The 18,798-nt window shown below is 34.1% G+C and overlaps 1 protein-coding gene across 1 annotated transcript; it reads left to right on the forward strand.

Moving 5' to 3' along the window:
• Window positions 1-9,902: 9,902 nt before the first annotated feature.
• Window positions 9,903-11,075, forward strand: LOTGIDRAFT_156959 (hypothetical protein; the record flags this gene model as incomplete). The annotated part of the gene is made up of 1 exon (XM_009048223.1): window positions 9,903-11,075. The coding sequence occupies one exon, from the start codon at window positions 9,903-9,905 to the stop codon at window positions 11,073-11,075; it is 1,173 nt and encodes a 390-aa protein (XP_009046471.1).
• Window positions 11,076-18,798: the final 7,723 nt, after the last annotated feature.

Consider the following 18,798-nt stretch of genomic DNA (forward strand, 5'->3'; position numbering starts at 1 on the left):
TGCAAAGCCGATATTTGAATATTACCAAAAGTGCAAAAAATCAAAAATCGGCTATAAAAGTCGCCTTTTCGGTCGATTTTCTGCGGATTTTCATAGCAGTTAACAAAAATTCTATAATTCGAAAATTTGTAGCACACTTTCGTTAGCCGAATTTTACGACAAAAAAGACAAGAAAAAAAATGTGATATTTTGGCCGCCATATTGCTATGACCAACATTTGAAAAACTCAAGATGAAGAAAAGAATTTTGATGTGTGTAATCTGCAAAAGATTGCAAAAGAATTTTATATGACCACATGAAATGGGGGGCGTATATTGCCGTCACCTACGTCCGTCCTTGCCTAGGTCCGTCCACAATTGCTCGTAAACACTCTACAAGACACAATACTTGACAGATTTTGACAAAACTTTGTGTGAGTGTTCGTAATCACCCAAGAATGAACACCATTGAAAATCAGAAGAATCGAAAAATATTAAGTATAGGTTATTACCCTTGTTATTGAAAACGAGTTCAATTTTTAGCTCGTAAACACTCTAGAAGCCACAATTCTTGACAGATTTTGAAGAAAATTGGTGTGAGTGTTCCAAATCACCCACGGGTGAACCCCATTGAAAATCAGAAGAATCGAAAAATATTGAGTATGAGTTATTGCCCTTGTTCTTGAAAACGCGTTGAATTTTTAGCTCGTAAACACTTGAGAAGCCACAATTCTTGACGGATTTTGAAGAAAATTGGTGTGAGTGTTCCAAATCACCCAAGGATAAACCCTATTGAAAATCAGAAGAATCAAAAAATATAGAGTATGAGTTATTGCCCTTGTTGAAAACGCGTTCAATCTTTAGCTCGTAAACACTCTAGAAGGGACAATTCTTGATAGATTTTGATGAAACTTGGCATGAATGTTTGTAATCATCCAAGGATAAATCCTATTGAAAATCAGAAAAATCGAAAAATATTTGTTCTTGAAAACTTGTTCAATTTCTAGCTTGTAAATGTAAACATTCTAGAAGGCGCAATTATTGACAGATTTTGACGAAATTTGGTGAAATTGTTTATTATCACCCATGGATGAACCCTATCGAAAATCCAAAAAATCGAAATATGTTTCATAGGAGTTATTGACCTCGTTCTTGAAAACGCTTTCAAATTTTTAGCTAACTAAAAGGCATGATTCTTACCGGATTTTGACAAAATTTGGTTTTATTATTCCGTACCGAGCTGAAGATTGAATATTTGCCTTCTAAAGTTTTCACGAGCTAAAAATTGAACACGTTTTCAAGAACATGGGCATTAACTCATACTCAATATTATTCAGTATCGCACTAAAGAGTTCAAAAGAAGTGTATGACTGAAGGTTGAATATTTCACACTGGTGATTGTTAATGTACTGCTAAATATTTTTATTCAAAATCAAAGCTACCAGTGGGTGTATATTATCTTGCCTGGCAAGCTATCATTGAATTTGGTTTAATCATTTTTTTTTTAATTTGTGAATTTTTTTTTGACCTTGATTTTTGATACTTAAAGGTCATTGACTGCTCTAGCTGGTGACCTAGAAGGATAATTTTTCAGGATTCTTCGTGTGTTGTTCGAGCTCTTTCTAGCGGTATACAACAATAAGTTTATAATCCAAATTAAATTTAAGATTTTTTTGAAATTTGTATTTTAAACAATATTTTCGCTTCTTTGAGATGGGGGTATGTATTATCTTATGACCTATATAATGTAGGAGCTTTGGAACTAGACATTTTGAATATGAATAAACCTATGATAAAAAAAAGTTGAGCTGGGCGTGGCGCATCCAGGTTGAATTACTTATTGTTTACATTTTTGCGCAGAGGCATAATTCCCATATGCACACAATTACCTCATCCATTTGGCCAGTTTTTGTTAAAAGCTCAGTTGTTTCAGCTTTGTAGTTCAAAAAAGGAACAGGGTATAGAATTATCATATTTTCGATTTTGAGCTTTACCTTTGCTGACCTTGACCTTTGTAGGATTGAAGGACGTTATCCTTGGATATAGATTAATACCTTCATATTTGATGTCCAATGTCAAATTCTGGTTTTATGGCTTTATGCATTTTGAAAATTTGATGATTTTTATCTCTTGACCTTGACCTTCTACTTTACGAGGTCAAAGGTCCTTGACCTTGGCTTCCATGCTGATCTTTTCCTTTGTGATGTCTTACGTTACTTCACAACCTTTCAAAGACGGAAAATGTAAATTAGGACTATTCTGGCACGCGACCTAATAACCTAGAGGATTGATTGTTTTTAGAATCTCTTGCAATTTGCTCCATTAGCAAAATTCAACTCCGTGCCACGTGAGGCTCTAGTTTTATTTGTTTTATACGACTATATGCATTTAATTTACGTAACGTTTTCATAAGCTTACAATGCTCATCTTTTCACGTGATAAACAGTGAAAGAAATGACGTAACCAGAAATGTGATTAATCTATGGTTGTATATTTTAAATCCATTTCTATCTGAACTAATATCGTACAGTAAAATTGATTTGTCGTTTGCATGTCTACATATAAAGGGTGTCTCTGTTATTAATGTATATCTCAAAGATTTCCATTATTATTTCCATCAACTTCTAGGATGTCAAATACCATTGGTTCAATAACTATTATCCATATTAGGTAAGAACAAATCCTTCCACATCAAACTAATATATCACAAGTCATTTATAGATAGCCCTATCTTCCAAATTTAATATCAGTTTTTTAACATCCATTCGCAGAATTTCTATCTTTCGTGGGCGATTTTTAAAGCGAATGTTTGGATCATCTGGAAAATTTCAGCTTCAAACTAAAGCTCAAGCTGTCGACATGTGTTTCAGATACACATTCATCATCAGGTCAGAATCTTTTTTATATTGGGATAAACACAACACCATGATATATTATTTTGCTATAGCCTCAATTACCCAACCACTAAAACAATAATACCCCTTCCTTAAAAGTAAAAATAAATTTCATATTTTAGAATGGCCTAAAAGATAATGTAATGGACATGTATTTATCATTATGATTATTCGTCTTAGCTACTTTTTATACAGCGCCTCTTTTGTGATAGATGATATTTTCGTACGTTGTTAGCAATTTGTATCGAATATGAATTCAGTAGTTAAAAAGCTATAAAGTGTAAATCACTGACCATTTTGTTTTGTCAAATTAGGGTTTGCAAAACATATAAAAACGTTCGTCTACTATTGAGAAATGTGATTAGATCTTCCACCTGAATGTGTACAGGATGAGGTTTATATAGGTCTTCTGTTCTTTAAGTATATTGACAATTGTAGCTCATCTTTACTGTAACATGGCTTCTGTGTACCTTAAAATAGTTAGTAGAAGCTTTTGATGTGACTTTTACATCCGAGTTAACAAGTTTTCGAAGTCTTGGAAGATTGTTTTTTGTAATTTGTGAAGAGCTTTCGAGAATTAATTCAGTGAGTCTGTATAACGGTGCTCAAACAATGTAACTCGTTTGTTGTTCTGTATAATTTGATCAAATGCTAAAGGTAATGCTTTGTTTGAATAGTGACAGCTTGATTTATTTTTTGTTTTAAATTGGTATTCGACAGATTTTACTCCGAGGCTTTTGCATTTACACGGACTTAGGCACGGGGAAGTTTCAAATGAAGGTATTTCAGTTGTGATGTAGTGGTCAAACCCCAGACAAAAATATACATAGTGTCATATATCCAACTGGAAGGATCCATGTATGCTCCGTGCGTCTGAGATATAGGGTTATATATTGCGTTTATTTTGCGAATATAATTGTAATCAAGAGTAACTTAGTAGAAATATCTGCAATAATTTGATCCAAATTTGATTTTCGTGGAGTTACCCGATCTATAAAACTCTTCCAGAACAGATTTGAGTTCATTGACACCAAGGTGATATAATTTCATATTCAATTTAGTCATGTTCTGTCTACAGAATTACTTCAATATCAGTTTCAGTTACTAAGTCTTCGAAACATTTCATAATTGTTAGTCCTGTCATTGACTTTTGTCTTCTGCTGGTTTTTTCCACAGAATACAATGTAATATCAACATTTATATTTTATTAAAATTCTAGACACTAGTTAAACAGATGAAAAGATCACAATTCAGAATGTAAAATTACGTGCGTGTAAAAGGTTAGTAATGGGAACGGAAATACTTATTTTATTTTATATATGAGACATTAGAAATTCAATATAAGTTACTGATAATGGAAAAGTTTGATTATCGTATTAAGTAACTTGGTAGATTTAGTAGAAATACTATTCCATGACACGATTACCAAATTAGATAATTTAATTTATTCGTCCACAGTCAAGGACTTAAAAATAATGTCATCATTAGATAACAGTCGTTACATTAATGGTAATTTGTGTAAAATGAAATATCAGATTCTTTTATGACAAGTCTTTCATATTGGTGACTGTTTGGTGACGTAAATACAAATTAACGCATTGTTTATGGGGGCTAAAGGTACCCATCAATGATACTTAATGACTTAACAAAAATTCAGACAAGATGCAAATCAGCAGAAAATCACCATGCATAACCATACGGTATATTATCTGTTTGTTAACCTTGGTAATCAACTATTGCACGTATTCCAAAGAATGAGAACTTTTTTTCTATGTCCTCATGTCCAAGTTGTCTTGGGTAAATTAAATGAAATTTTATACACAAGTGAAATTAAAATTAGATTATCTTAAGAATATTTTCATTTTGGAGTTAAGGACAAAACGAAATTTAAAACCAAACCACAGTAGCTCTTTGTAATCCACTTAATATATTAAACATTATATTTACAAATGTAAACTCTTTAATATTAACCATAGTAAATTCGACTTTTGTAGATATTTGAATAAAATAAAGAATTTAGAATTAAACACGTATCCTAATTCAAAAATTTACCATGTAAAATGGAAAGATATACAAACTTTTTAAAGATCCCTCTGTGACAAATACCCATAAACAAGATTAAAGATGTATGAGATCTATAGTTAATTTTGTTGGATGTAGGATTGAAACCCTGTATGTTCTGTATGATAATGTAAAATGTATAATATGTATGTGTAAAATAAAGAATATATATATAAAAAAGAAGAATGTAAACTTCTTTACTACATACTTCCGAACCGAAGAACCTTTGAAGATTGCTATCATCTTCAACACACATAATCTGTCCGATGAAAATTTTGGAGTGTTTTATATCTTGGATTAATATTAATTATTGGACTGCCAATTATTTATGGGGGTGAATCAGTAAACAAGACTAAATTACCTGCAAACATTTGTCGGAAAAGAGGCGGGTTAGGGAACAGTGTACATATATTCTAAATATTGATCTTGTAACTGTGCGACATGAAAGCAATAAAATCATTTATGGTGATGTTTATGGTGATTAAATTCTGAAATGGGAATAAAATTGTGAACTTTTCCCCCATTCATACTCCTTGATGCAAGTCTCGTATTTGTACAAAAACATTAAAAGGTGTTTATTGTGTCTACAACCTACGTTATGTATATTAAATTCTGGTCGAGTTGCATCAGACTTGTGTTCTAATTTCAACTATTAATTTATCTTACCACTGCAGATGAATACGAACACCTATTTTAATTTAAATTTACTAAATGGAATTACTCTGGAGGATTTAAAGCAGCGATGTCAATAAATTATTTTAAACCTTTGACTGTCTGGTCTATGAATTTATCATGAATTTTCCATTGAGGTGAAATAGATATTTAATTTTCAGATGTTATCATCAATTATTCTTTATAATCAACATCTAGAGCCGCTGGATTAATTTTAGTCTATCTCCCTCTGCGTCATGGTGGAATTTGCTCGCATGTTGAAAGCTTTACTGATTTGGATATTGATTGACTACCGAAGAGGCCGCGTCACGTTGTTCTGAAATTGACACCAAATGCAAACACGATGAAGGAAATATTAAAATTCATGCCTGATCGTATATAAATCGGGCCATCCGAGAGGGCATCTTAATGCATCGTATGACCACCGGTTGAATTTTTTAGGCTCCGCAGCTATTTCCTGATGTGTATTTTATACTGACACCGGGTGACCATACGAATACAGAAAGTCGGGTTTTTGGCGCAGGTAGCCCCGAACTAGGACAGCAGCCAATCTAAGATACCTACATAGCGTCCGTACAGCACGTCATAATGAACAATAAGTGCAGTTTTATTCCTAATTTTCTGCACCTGATTGGGCTTATGAAGAAGGCGCGTATTTAAGACAGTAAGATGCGTTCGAAGTAGGTGAAGCTGGCTTCTCGCGACCTGCCAATAGTATAAAACTTTTAGACAAACGTGGAAGCGGACCATAGAATTGTCAGCAACAACCATCTAACTTGGAAAAATCCATTGCTGATAGGATATCATCGGGAGCAGAACACACTGTACATATCAAAATTATTTCAAATTCGACAGTCTTCACCGACACCGTGTTCCCTTCGTGATGTCATCGAACCGTAATATTATGATGGATCCACGATCGATCCAGGACGGCATTGTGAGAGCGTTACAGTGTGATCTTCCTAAATCAATCTGACAGCTTCTTGTTTTTTTCGTGATGCAGGCTTCAAACTGTCCAGATAGACACCAGATGGCCATACGAATTCGGAAAGTTGAATTTCGGGCGAAGATAGCAGCCAATCGTAGGCCGAAGTTAGTACACTGACACCAGAACAGCACATGGCTATATGACGCATAACGAGAAATGAAATAAAATAAGTGGAGTTTTACGTCCTAATTTTTCCGCACCTGATTGGGTTTATGCAGAAGGCACGTCATAATGAGAGTACGATGAGTTCGAATTTGGTCACGAAGGCTTCGCGTGACCTAAACTTTCAGCCGACTGTAGAATAGTTAGCAACAACGAAACAAACTGGGAAAAAATCCATTGCTAATATCATCGGGAGCAGAACACATTGAATATTTCAAATTATTTCAAATTCGAATGTCTTCACCGACACCGTGGTCTCATCGTGACGATGGATCTTCGACTGCATTGCGAGGGCTTCACTAAGTTGTGAGTCAATCGGGTAGCTTTGTGTTTTCTTCGTGAGTTGAAAAATGCCTGATGGCACCGATGATAAAAGGACGAAAATCCGAAGATGTCACGATTTGACAAGATACCTTCAAGATGGCATTGCAAGGACAAAATCGATACACGAATTCAACCTTCGCAACGCCCCTCCGATTTTTTTTGTTTTTGGCATGCCAATGAATTTACCATCACTCACGAAATAACTGGACATCTGGTGTCAATTTTGGGACAGTGTGACGCGGAATTTGAGTGATTGCAAAGAAAAAAATCGTGTCATCTTCTGTTTTACTTCGTAGTATCATCAGCTGTCCAATCGATTTAGGAAGACCACGCGACTATGCGAAGCCCTCGCAATGCCGTCGTGGATCCACCGTATTAAAGTGCGTTGACATTACGATGAGAACACGGTGCCGGTGAAGACTGTACAGAAATATATCCGATGATATCCGATCAGCGATGGGTTTTCCCGTGTTTGTTGGTTGTTGACAACAATTCTACGATCCACTAATCGGCTGAAAATTATATTTCATCGGCAGATTACGCGAAGCTTTCGTGACTAAATCCGAACGCATCGTAGGTCCCACTCATTATGACGCGCATTCTTAGGACGTAAAACTCCCCTTATTTCATTTACTTTCTCATAGTGGCATCTTGTTGCCATCCTCGTGTCGGTTCTGGTGTGATTGTGTGACGTTCTGGAGGTATCTTACTCACTTTGCTATTGGATTTGCTGCTGTCCTAGTTCGGGGTTATCTGCGCCTTTGTGAAGGCTGCATTATCCTACGGTCTGTTAAAATAAAGCCAATTGTCCTGGGTATGCTTTTTGATTCACAGTGCCAACTAAATAATGCCTAATCAACCAACTTGAAAAATCTTTGTTCTAAGACTGAAGCATCCTTCTTGGATTTGCTTCACGAAATTGTCAACAATCATTGTGTCCGACTATATCCATTCCATCCATTTCTATTCATGTGCAGTTACACACCACATCACCAGCTTATGGAGTATACATTTCACAACTGATCCGAAATATTACGGCTTTATGAGAACTTTCTAGTTACTAGACAAACAAAGTAGTGTAGAGAATTTTATGGTCGTTACCGAGAACGTTTTGATAAATACAATACTCTGCCTCTTGTAATTCGGCTAATTTGTTTGGTCTGGCATGAAATGATCTGGTCTAATTGTAATTTTGACCCTTAAAGTAGTGGCGAAGCAGATCACGCTTACTCTTTTCAAAACACCTAATAGTACTTCTCTTTCGAGGAGTCCACTACTATACAACTTTAATTTTGTCATTCTTTGGGCGAGAGTTTTTTGTATATACAGAACTGTCGTGCTTTTTAACTTTTATAACAGTTTCCCTTTAGTATTTTATCATAATGATGACTACTTATCACATTTCTGATACTTATGATGCAATATGAAACAGGCATTAGTACAATTGTGTCAGGAAACAGAAAATATATTAAAATGACGCAGAAAATGTATATTCATTCACCTTACGTATGTAGAACTGTTATAGAATTCTCAAAACGTCAAGTTTTGTGTCAATCGCGATATTACCAAGTTAAATAGACGTAAGTAATAACTCTATTTAAGTTGACAGTAGATCATTTAATGAGGCTTATCTGAACTGTTATATTGTATCATGTGCAAGATTTACTGTAATGATCACAACCTACATTCTTCTTTAGTGTCATTTATAACCATCACTTTGGCACATTAGAACCTTTTTGTTTAACACTTTCCTAGTTTAAAGTATCAACTTAGCTCGCCGGTAATAAAATTTCGTTTACATTTAGTTGTCATATAATTGATGGTGCAATTAATTTGCAATTAACCAGAATTCAATAGAGAGTAGTAATAGTATGTACTGCAAACCATTGTTGTAAATAGTAATATTAAGGATATTAGCTATTTTTTATGCATATCTGGCATAAATTGTATTTAACCTAGAGGATTGCACTGCAAATAGTATATATGAATATCTTGATCTCCTCGTGATGGGAGTTGTCTGGAACGAATGTTTCTGAAATAAATAAGATTCTGTCTTTACAATTATTTACAAAGGAAGTATTCCACTTTGCAGGTTTTTTTTCACATTTCGTATAATTACATAGAGAATTATGTGTCTAGAGATATGTGAGAATACATTAGAAATGCAATAACCAATAATTTCCTGGCCGCCATTAGGCTGTTTTGGCCGATGGCTTCTTAATTGCGATAATATCTATCTAGAAGCAAAAATGTTACCAACTCCTGAATGTGACCGCAATCTATCAGTTTTTATTTTTAGTATAGCCACTTCGCAGTAGGGTCTAACGACCGGAGTCTTGAACATTCGTCAAAGTAACCTTTTGACCTAACCTGCATTAACCAATCAAATTTACACCTTCGCGATCGAATGGTGTTTTCATTGGGTGTTAAATTTAAGGTAAATTTAATTGGTTAAAGAAAACGTCATCAGGTTACGTCATCAAAAGGTTAATGTCCATGACTGCAGTCGTTTGACCCTACTGACAAGTGGATATACTAAATAAAAACTAATAAAAAAAACGAAACGAAAGTTGGGTCTAACTTTAATTAGACTATGCGTCCACGGTATGTTTTTGCATGAGAACCGTGCGTCAGATTTTGATCATAAAATGTGATCATCTTATTTAAAATTGAGCTCTTTCCATTATTTTGCAAATACTTGAGAATTTATAATAAATTATAATCAATCATAATTAATATATTGCATAATTCAATAACTATATTTTGTTTTTGCAGATGTGAGCAGTTTTAAGTTTAATAGATTGCACATGTATCTGTAAAAGAATGGAGACATTTAGTGATGGCGATATCCAGATATTTCCAAATCAAAGCCTTATAACTATCTTTCAAAATGTGTCAACACTGGACAAAAACTCTCCATATTATGGACTGGAACCAGGGATCTGTATCCATAACAGTAGTGATGAATATGAGCATTTTTATCTTTCAGCCCAATATGTAACAGGAATGATCATATATCCGGTATTATGTATCATAGGGATTACCGGAAACGTTTTAGCCTTGGTCATACTCAGTCACAAGAATATGGCAACATCCACGAATGTGTATCTTTCCGCCTTAGCTGTTTCAGACACTTTAAAGTTATTAAATGATTTACTCTACTTCATAATGCTAGTGATATCAATTGGCAATCCAAACGCTGGGAGCAAAATGATGATCAGTTTGTATGCGTTTGCACATTATATATTTAACATGTCTGTTTGCGTTACTGCGTGGCTGACCGTCTCTGTAGCGATGGAGAGATACATTTGTGTTTGTTATCCGACACAGGCCAAACTACTTTGTACAATTCACAGGGCAAGGATAGTGTGTATCGCTGTTTTCGTTGTTATGATTTTATTGTCTTTGCCCTCGGCGTTCCGCTACAAACCAGCTGAGATCTACGATGCTAAACATAATACAACATGTCACCAAATCGCCTTAACAGAATTGGGCGCTAATACAACATTCATGGTACCTTATCAATGGATACAAAATTCGTTACGATCTATTATCCCTTTAATTGTTCTCATTTATCTCAATGTTCGGATAATAAATGAATTACGGAAAGAAAGAGTGAAGGGAAAGAAACTATCATCACGAAATAAGATAACATTAATGTTGATTATCATAATGGTGGTGTTCGTGGTATGTATAACGCCTGATGCAGTGATGTCAACATTTTTCGGATTTGGTTATGTGGACGAGAGTAGTTTGGTGAAAGGCATTCGTGAAATCACAGATTCTTTACTTGCAGTGAATTCAGCATTTAACTTTTTATTGTATTGCTCTTTGAGTATGGCGTTCAGAAACACATTGATAGCTTTATTCTGTGGGTGTAAAGAAGGCTGGTTTAGTCGAGTGAGCAAGAGAAATGTGCAAAATGGATCTTTGATTATCCGAGGTGATAAAAACGATCGTAAGAACTATCGTACTGGTGATGAAACGTACGTTTAATAAGTTATAAGTATTTTCTTTCTTGATAATGACCGAGATCGATATTCTGTTAAAGGGAACTTACATGATCCATTATCTCTCTAATTGATATGAATGTCTGACGGAATAGAAATTATATTTATTAATCTAATGCTCGTTCAATGTCCTTGCCGAAGGTTACATTTTGTTTCTGGGTTTTTATTCCGCCTTAAAACTAATTTTCTTCTTTCTGGTAAATACTGAAATTTTCTCTCTAGTAGAATGGTAAGATCAGTATTAGTTATTTGATAACTACATCTTGATCGAACAATGCTTCGCTTTCGCACAAGGAAATTCATATCCTATTATGGCAGAATCCAAGAAACGGCAGAATTATATATAAATACAAAATGTAAACTTTTGGAATGATGGAACATGCAATTTTCATCGTGGAAGGCAAAGACGAAGGAAATGACACTCGTAACGTGTAACCACAACCACGGATCTATTTGAATTTTAGGTTGAATGTATTTGTTTATTTTACAAAAAGGCAGGAGTCAGTTCTCGAATAATCTTCCGTTGGAAACAGTTTAAAAGACCTTTTCTTTGAAGATAAACCAAATAACTCCAGGTCGCAGCACCATATCGTCCTTTTAATTGTGTTTTGGGCATTTCATTTTTCTACAGGGGTCTTTAATGATGGATTAAAACCTATTAATTATGCTTAATTAAGACTTTCAGTCGATAAGTACCACAAAATAAATATCACTGCGTACAACAGAAATCTACGGTTTTCAATGTCAATGTAAAACCATGTTTATTTCATCAATATTTTAGTTAAGTCGTGAATGGAAATGATGCATAGCCGAGTACGTGTATTTATCTGTATCATGTAAATATTGGTAAAAATCTACCGTCAAATAAGAGACGCTTTCTATTCATTACGGCTACAAATGTGACAAAATATTTAAAGTGCTAATGTTAATACTCCGGATTTGAACATGTACTTATGTGACGTAAGTTCAAAACTTTTATGCCAATTCTAATATTCCCCTTTGTAATATGAACTTCTTGCTTAATTGTCATAGATTGTTAAAAATCTTGAGAATGACAATTCCTTCCATGTTCTAAAATGTCAACTGCAATTTCTTCAAATTTCAAAATCATTTATAGCGCAGTTTAAACGTGATTTCTGACTTTTTATGCGTATGAACGGCACTTAAGAATCTTATTTCCAACATTTCATATGAGATTTGGGAATTTTCTTTTTTTAAAGCTATCTTTTTATTTCCCTTTATCTCATGTTTCTTCGTTGTGTTCTACTTGGCATCCATTCCTACATTATACGATTATATCCAAAGGGGGTATTTTGTTAAAGAAAAATTTGAGTAATATCGGGATTTCAAGCTATTCCGGTAACAAAAAATACTTTGTTTGCAGACAGTAAACTTGCCTAGTGGGAATCGTCTCTTCAACACGTCCGGAACTATCATATATTTCTGCTGTGTTTCACTTGAGGTAATAAATATTCATAATGCCATATGATTTGAAGCCGACCAGTATACAAGCTTTAAAGTAGCCATTTTTACGATTTGTTTTGTAAACATTGTTTTGCAAACAAGCACGAAACTCGTGAATAATATGTGAATGCGGTCAACCTCTGTTTGTTTCTATCGTGTACAATGCTGTTATGGACGTGAAATGAGGTCTCAACCATTTATTCATTGTGGGCGAGGTTGATAGTCATATCCTCTTTATTTTGTATAGTTAGAAATTGTTTGAGAAATAGATAAATAAGAAAATATAATAGAAAACTTATGCCCCGGGGAGAATACAGAATGCCAATTTTTTAATGATTATGCAAGTCCTTCACACAGAATCTAATAGCATTTGGGGTTTACAGAGAACATGCATCTGACCTTATAAATATATCACTGGGAATGTAATTTCTCAATTTCATCACCATTTTCTTACCCACTGAACACCAACAAAGTATTGGCAAGTATTAATATACGTTATGTCAGGGAACTCGATTATGATAAATCGTAATGTATGATCCGGATTCCCGTGGATGGTTTTGAATTAACAGTTCAAATTATCCCCGAAAGAACGGATTGTTCAGCTGTATGTTATTTTCCCTCTTGGTATAAATCAATATCATAATTTGGTTGGCTTCAATGAATTTAGTTCTTATTTAGAATTAATAAACTATCCCCGGATGTCCTCTTTAACTAAAGGACGGATAATATCTAATCATTTACGAGCAATCTGCAGAACTATTTTTTCTGCCGAATACAGTATTCCAAGTACAGAGCCAATGACGTGTATGATACGATGTTTCTTAGAATATTGTCTTAAGCAATGATATTTGTTGCTGTGAATACGTGCAATAAAGATGATTATTATATTATATTCTTGCCTTGTGTTTTATCAGACATATTTTTTTACAGAACTGCAAAGTCTCAATATAATCATTAAATGTAGATTCCTGTGTTAGTAAGTTTATATGGAGTATGGTGTTTCAGTGCGTGAAATATCTGCAATGGAGCTGTCCGGTAAGTAACTATCCGGAGCTAGCAGTGGGTTCCTTGTTAACCAAGGGCACCCCAAAGCACCTCTTTAATAACAAAATCGGATAGTGAATTGGATTTGGATTGGGATATGAGAATCTGTTTCTGTCAGTTACCATCAATTTTATTGTTCATGCTCTACTATCTTATGATATGGACTTTGATGTCGACTTTGGTGGATGGAATCGTGGTAGCTTTTAGTAGGCTAATTTCTATAAAGATTTTCGCTAAGACAAGGATTAAAACTAATGCACCTGTGGCCCTCCCTTTCTTTTTCTCCTACTTTTTCGATGAGCCAATTCAAAGACAAAACAGTATGAAACCCAAATACTTGACTACGCAAAATCGTTTAATAATAAGGGATTAATCCTGTCAAAATTTTGAAAAATCAAACTACCCGATGATAGTCACGTCTTAGTTTATGTTACAATATTGCATTATTTCGTTACATTACTCATCCAAAGCTCAAGGTGGTGTTTGTTAAAGCTTCGTTCGAGATCTTAGTGGAAAGGGACGCTTTGTCATTGGGAGTTGGAAATAATCAGAAGTTCTACAAGTCGTACAAGTTAAAGTTCAAGCTTGGACAGTAGGGAATACAATAGGAAAGGTATTGGACCCCGTCTGGATATTATGCACACTTTGATAAAATGGCTGTTGATGAACGAGAAACTTTTAGCATGAAAATCGTTCGTAAAACATTTTAAAAGAACACAATGTTGCAATATCACTTTAATTATAACAAAACCAGTTTAACCAAAACCATACATTAGATTTCATACACAGTCCTGGTTTTAAAAAGCAAGGGAGATCACTCGGTTTAGGAATATAATCATTGAAAGCAAAAAACGGTTGAAAAGTATGATGGTGCTCCAACGCTTACATTCAAAGTCTTCATATATTTATACACAATATACTAATTCTAGATTCTAAAGTGTTTACAAGGAAATGTGCACAGACAGGTGTGACTTGTAGGGATGTGAGTGTTTAAAAAAAAAGATTAGGCTTGTCCTGTAAAATAAGGAAAAAACCTCAGTTTCTCATTTTAGCCCATTTATAGCAGAATAACAGAACTTTATGCCCCTTTTCCCTGCAACGCAACAGGAAGTTGGAAGGTATCGCTTTTTAAAGGAGTATAATGAAACTTTGTTTGTTACACGGTTTACAGATTATGTGAATTGAAGATAACAATTTTTTTTTGAACCTCTAAGAATAACAAACACTCTGATCGCTTCGGATATCTATCAATTTCTGTCCATTTATCTATATACATGTATCTATCTAACATATTAATGTACACTGTGTTTAAATTCGGTCAGATTGTTAACATATTTTTGTAATTTTTTTATTCAATTTTACAATTACATTCCTAAATAACTTTATGTTAAGCCCCTTTAAAAATGTTGCCTAAAGATGGGAGACAAATCCTAACAATTTTTCAGACGACATATAAATAATCTGCACTAAATGTATCGAATATCGTCGAAATATCTGTCCATCTTTTCTTTGTCTCATTCCACAGAATATATAAATAAATAATAAATAAATACATAACAAAAAGTATTGACGAGACGTTTATGCATCATTTATGAGATTTTCAACGAGTTTTCCTACAAGGAGGTGAAGAGGGCTCAATGTCTTGATTTACGAGCCGTGAAATCTAAATAGATGCTATTTGAATAAGAATATCTGAATTATGTCCCTTATCACGAAAGGCGATTGAATAAAATTCTACTTATATGCCACGTTTATTTACTTAAGCAAGAAAGAAAAATATACATAATGATAATTTATACGCCCACATTTTCATGCGGACTTATACCGTCTCACAATATTACTGGTGAAGACGAAAGAGACTACAGTTTTGTTTTGGATTTGGACGAAACGAAATAAGTTTCATATTTGTAAGATCTTAGGTGCCTCTGATTTGGGGGTTTTTAAAGTGACATATTGGCCATTTTGGGGGGTTGATTCTTGTCTTGAATACATGTAAATAGTCTTCAGAAATGTACGAAAGTAGCATAATTCCTTCAAAAATATCTCAAACTAAGTTACTATTTCCATATATGTTTTTTTCTATATATTAAAGGAAACTTATAACGTTCAAACGTGGATAACGCATGGTTTTGAAGGCTCAAATTTCGTTGGTGAGTTGTGAACATTATTACTGATTGGCTTAGCTAAATATTTCCGTTTCTGATACTAAAGTACGATTGTTGTTTTAACTGAGTTCATCAACACAGACCTGTTATTGATTGTTTTGATCGGATTTAAATTTCTGCTGTGTGGGCGTATTGCTCTTCGGGCGACTACTCGTTCCTTATGCAAGGTTTACACTATGCGACCACGACAGCCCCATTTTCCCTAAACGTATTTCTGCCTTTCCAGTGTTGTCACGTTGTGTTCCGTTTTGTCACGGTTCTCATGGCAAGCCGGGGGGAACGAAAGCCCATTCGTTACGTTTCAATAAAGATGCGTCCGGATGTGTGACGCCTTGCAGGGCGGAGCATTACGGTAGGTTGAGTTCTGCTAAGACCTGGACTTGTGAATTTCAATTATAGTGGTGATACTGATACATATAATATATCCGAAACGAACAAACAATAAAAAAATAAGACGTTAATAACGCATATTTATTATGATTTAAGGTTGAATAATGTGGCATTAGCTGAATTCATAACAGTGGTATTAACAATGATATTACGCAACTAGTCTACAAGATTTGATATGTAAATATTGTGTAATGTAATCTATATGGAGCCTAAAATCTCTTTAACAGAACGTATCAGTGTAGACATTTACCGTAATTAACAGGATCTCCGACTATAATTCTTTAAAAATAGAATGCGTTACTTCTCATGGTGATTATTGTGGGATTCTCTGTTTATCTGAAAAACCAAACTAGATCACACAGTTTGAATATATTTTATAACATCAGGCCCCCGTTTCACTAAGGTGCGTAAGTATAAATAGATACGTAAGTATATATGAAGGTAAAATTTGCGTTTCTAAATCCTACGACAACTACAAGAAGGCGTAAGTACGTTTTGGCGACTGATCTAGTGTTAGCAAAACGCCGACATTAGGCTTATCTTTCCATTTGCATCGACCATGCTTTTTGTTTGGATTTACTGATCGCCCCAAAACTGAACTTGGCGCGAATTGTATTAGAAATTTTCATAACAGCTTCGAAAAATGCCGATATTTCCTAATTGAACCAGTTATTTTTCTTGCGGATGATGCCATTTTGACAAAAGTGACAGTGAAAGACGATTTATTTCTGCCTAGCGTGACTTACATCATCATGTATTGATTTTACGTCACGAATTTTCATACTAACGCCACTTTTTTTACTTAATACTTACGCCAGATCTAGAACTTTGTAGAAGGCAAATATCAGAATTTTTTTCACGATGCAGTTAAATGGTGTGTCAGTCCACATCGAGTCAAATCAAATATTTTAACGAAAATATGTTTTGGTTCTATTTTTATATGAAATTTATAAATTACCTCTATATCGAGTTTAGTGATAATCGATCAAAGATTTACAATTTAGGCATTGAATTATAATCTCTCGCTCAATCTATGTCTGGCTAGTTGTATTGGTGTTTTAAAATCTAACACATGCTGTGGCTACGACACGTGTTAAAAAAAAGCATATGGAAACGACAACCACAAAAGGTTAAAACCAGAAGAAGATAATTATTAAGACTTGTTGTTCAGACCATGAGAGACGCATGCACAACAGTATACATTATTGCAAAATAATAACGAAGTCAGGTCTTATGTTGTCGATATTCCATGATGTATTAAGAAGAAATGAAAGATTGCATGCCGTTGTTCGTTATTTCATTACAGACGGACGTACACACACTATGTGTAGAGATTAACTGATTATCCATCAGTAAGTCTGAATTCATCATGTTTTAGCCTATAGTATCTATCATTGTATTATATTACCCCACATGTTCTATTTGTTTCTCAACATTATTACATTGGTGACTTCAATACGAGAATAGTGACGTTAACTTACACATAATTCGATCACGTCCAATAATATCGGTAATCAAGGTCTCTTTTAATCCTTCCAACTGTATGCAGTCATGGTTATAAGCCATACTTTCAAGATGAACCGATCAAAAATTACTCAGAACAACTTTTTTCATGTACTCGTTTTGTGTTTTATCCGTATGTTAATTTACTTTCCATCCGGTGTAACCAGAACACCTGTACAGGGCAATAAAGATTTTAAAACAGTCTATTGCAATAATATTTCAATAAAAGGATTCATGAAATACATTAACATTTCTATGTACATAGTATCAAAAATACTTCTCTTTATATTTCATTTTGGTCCAATAATATGTAGCACAATCCAGATTTATTTTCGACACTTTGGTTGGATACAAGTTTCTTCTCGTATTTAAAAACGTAAATGTTGTTATTATTTGCCAAAAATTGCGCTATTTGCACAATTAAACATAGAACAGCCCAGTAGTCAGACTTGATGGGGTTTAGTTTTCAGAATTTATTTCAGGCAATGAACAAGATACAGTCCTAGATTGATTGAGAGAAGCATAATGGGAATTGGTACATGTATTCATTAACTTTCTTTAATTAAAAAACCACAAAAGTTCAGAACTATGATTTTCATTACGATATCAGCAGGACCATGAATAAAATAGTTGGATGCATATTAAAACTTGTTCTATATATACCGTGTTGGTTCACACGATAGACTATTTAGAAATGTGATGCTGTTAATTATGTCACGATGACATCGTGTTCGGAGTAGCGAATGACTTCACATTCTTTATACAGATTAAATCTAATGAAAATCTTATACCACACGGTATATTCAAACAAAATCTCTCGATGATGCTGAACAATCTGAGGTTTATCCGCTTCGACGGCGGTGAATCAACGACTCTTTGATTTGAGATTCACATAATATATGCTTCAAACGAGAAAAGCCATCATCATGTTTATGAAGAATATAAAAAAGAATATGACCGACTCTTTAATAACAATATTACGAATGTGGCAGTACAGCCAAATATGAAATTAGTATTTTATATTTGGAATTAAATGTGCTGTTATAGCCATAAAGGTGCCTTGTGTTTTCTGTAATGAACCTTTCAGCTTATGTTTCTGAGATAATCACCACAATAGTTGTTCAGTATGTACCAATCTATCTT

Source organism: Lottia gigantea, assembly GCF_000327385.1.
Source record: "Lottia gigantea unplaced genomic scaffold LOTGIsca_12, whole genome shotgun sequence".
NCBI lineage: Eukaryota > Metazoa > Mollusca > Gastropoda > Lottiidae > Lottia > Lottia gigantea.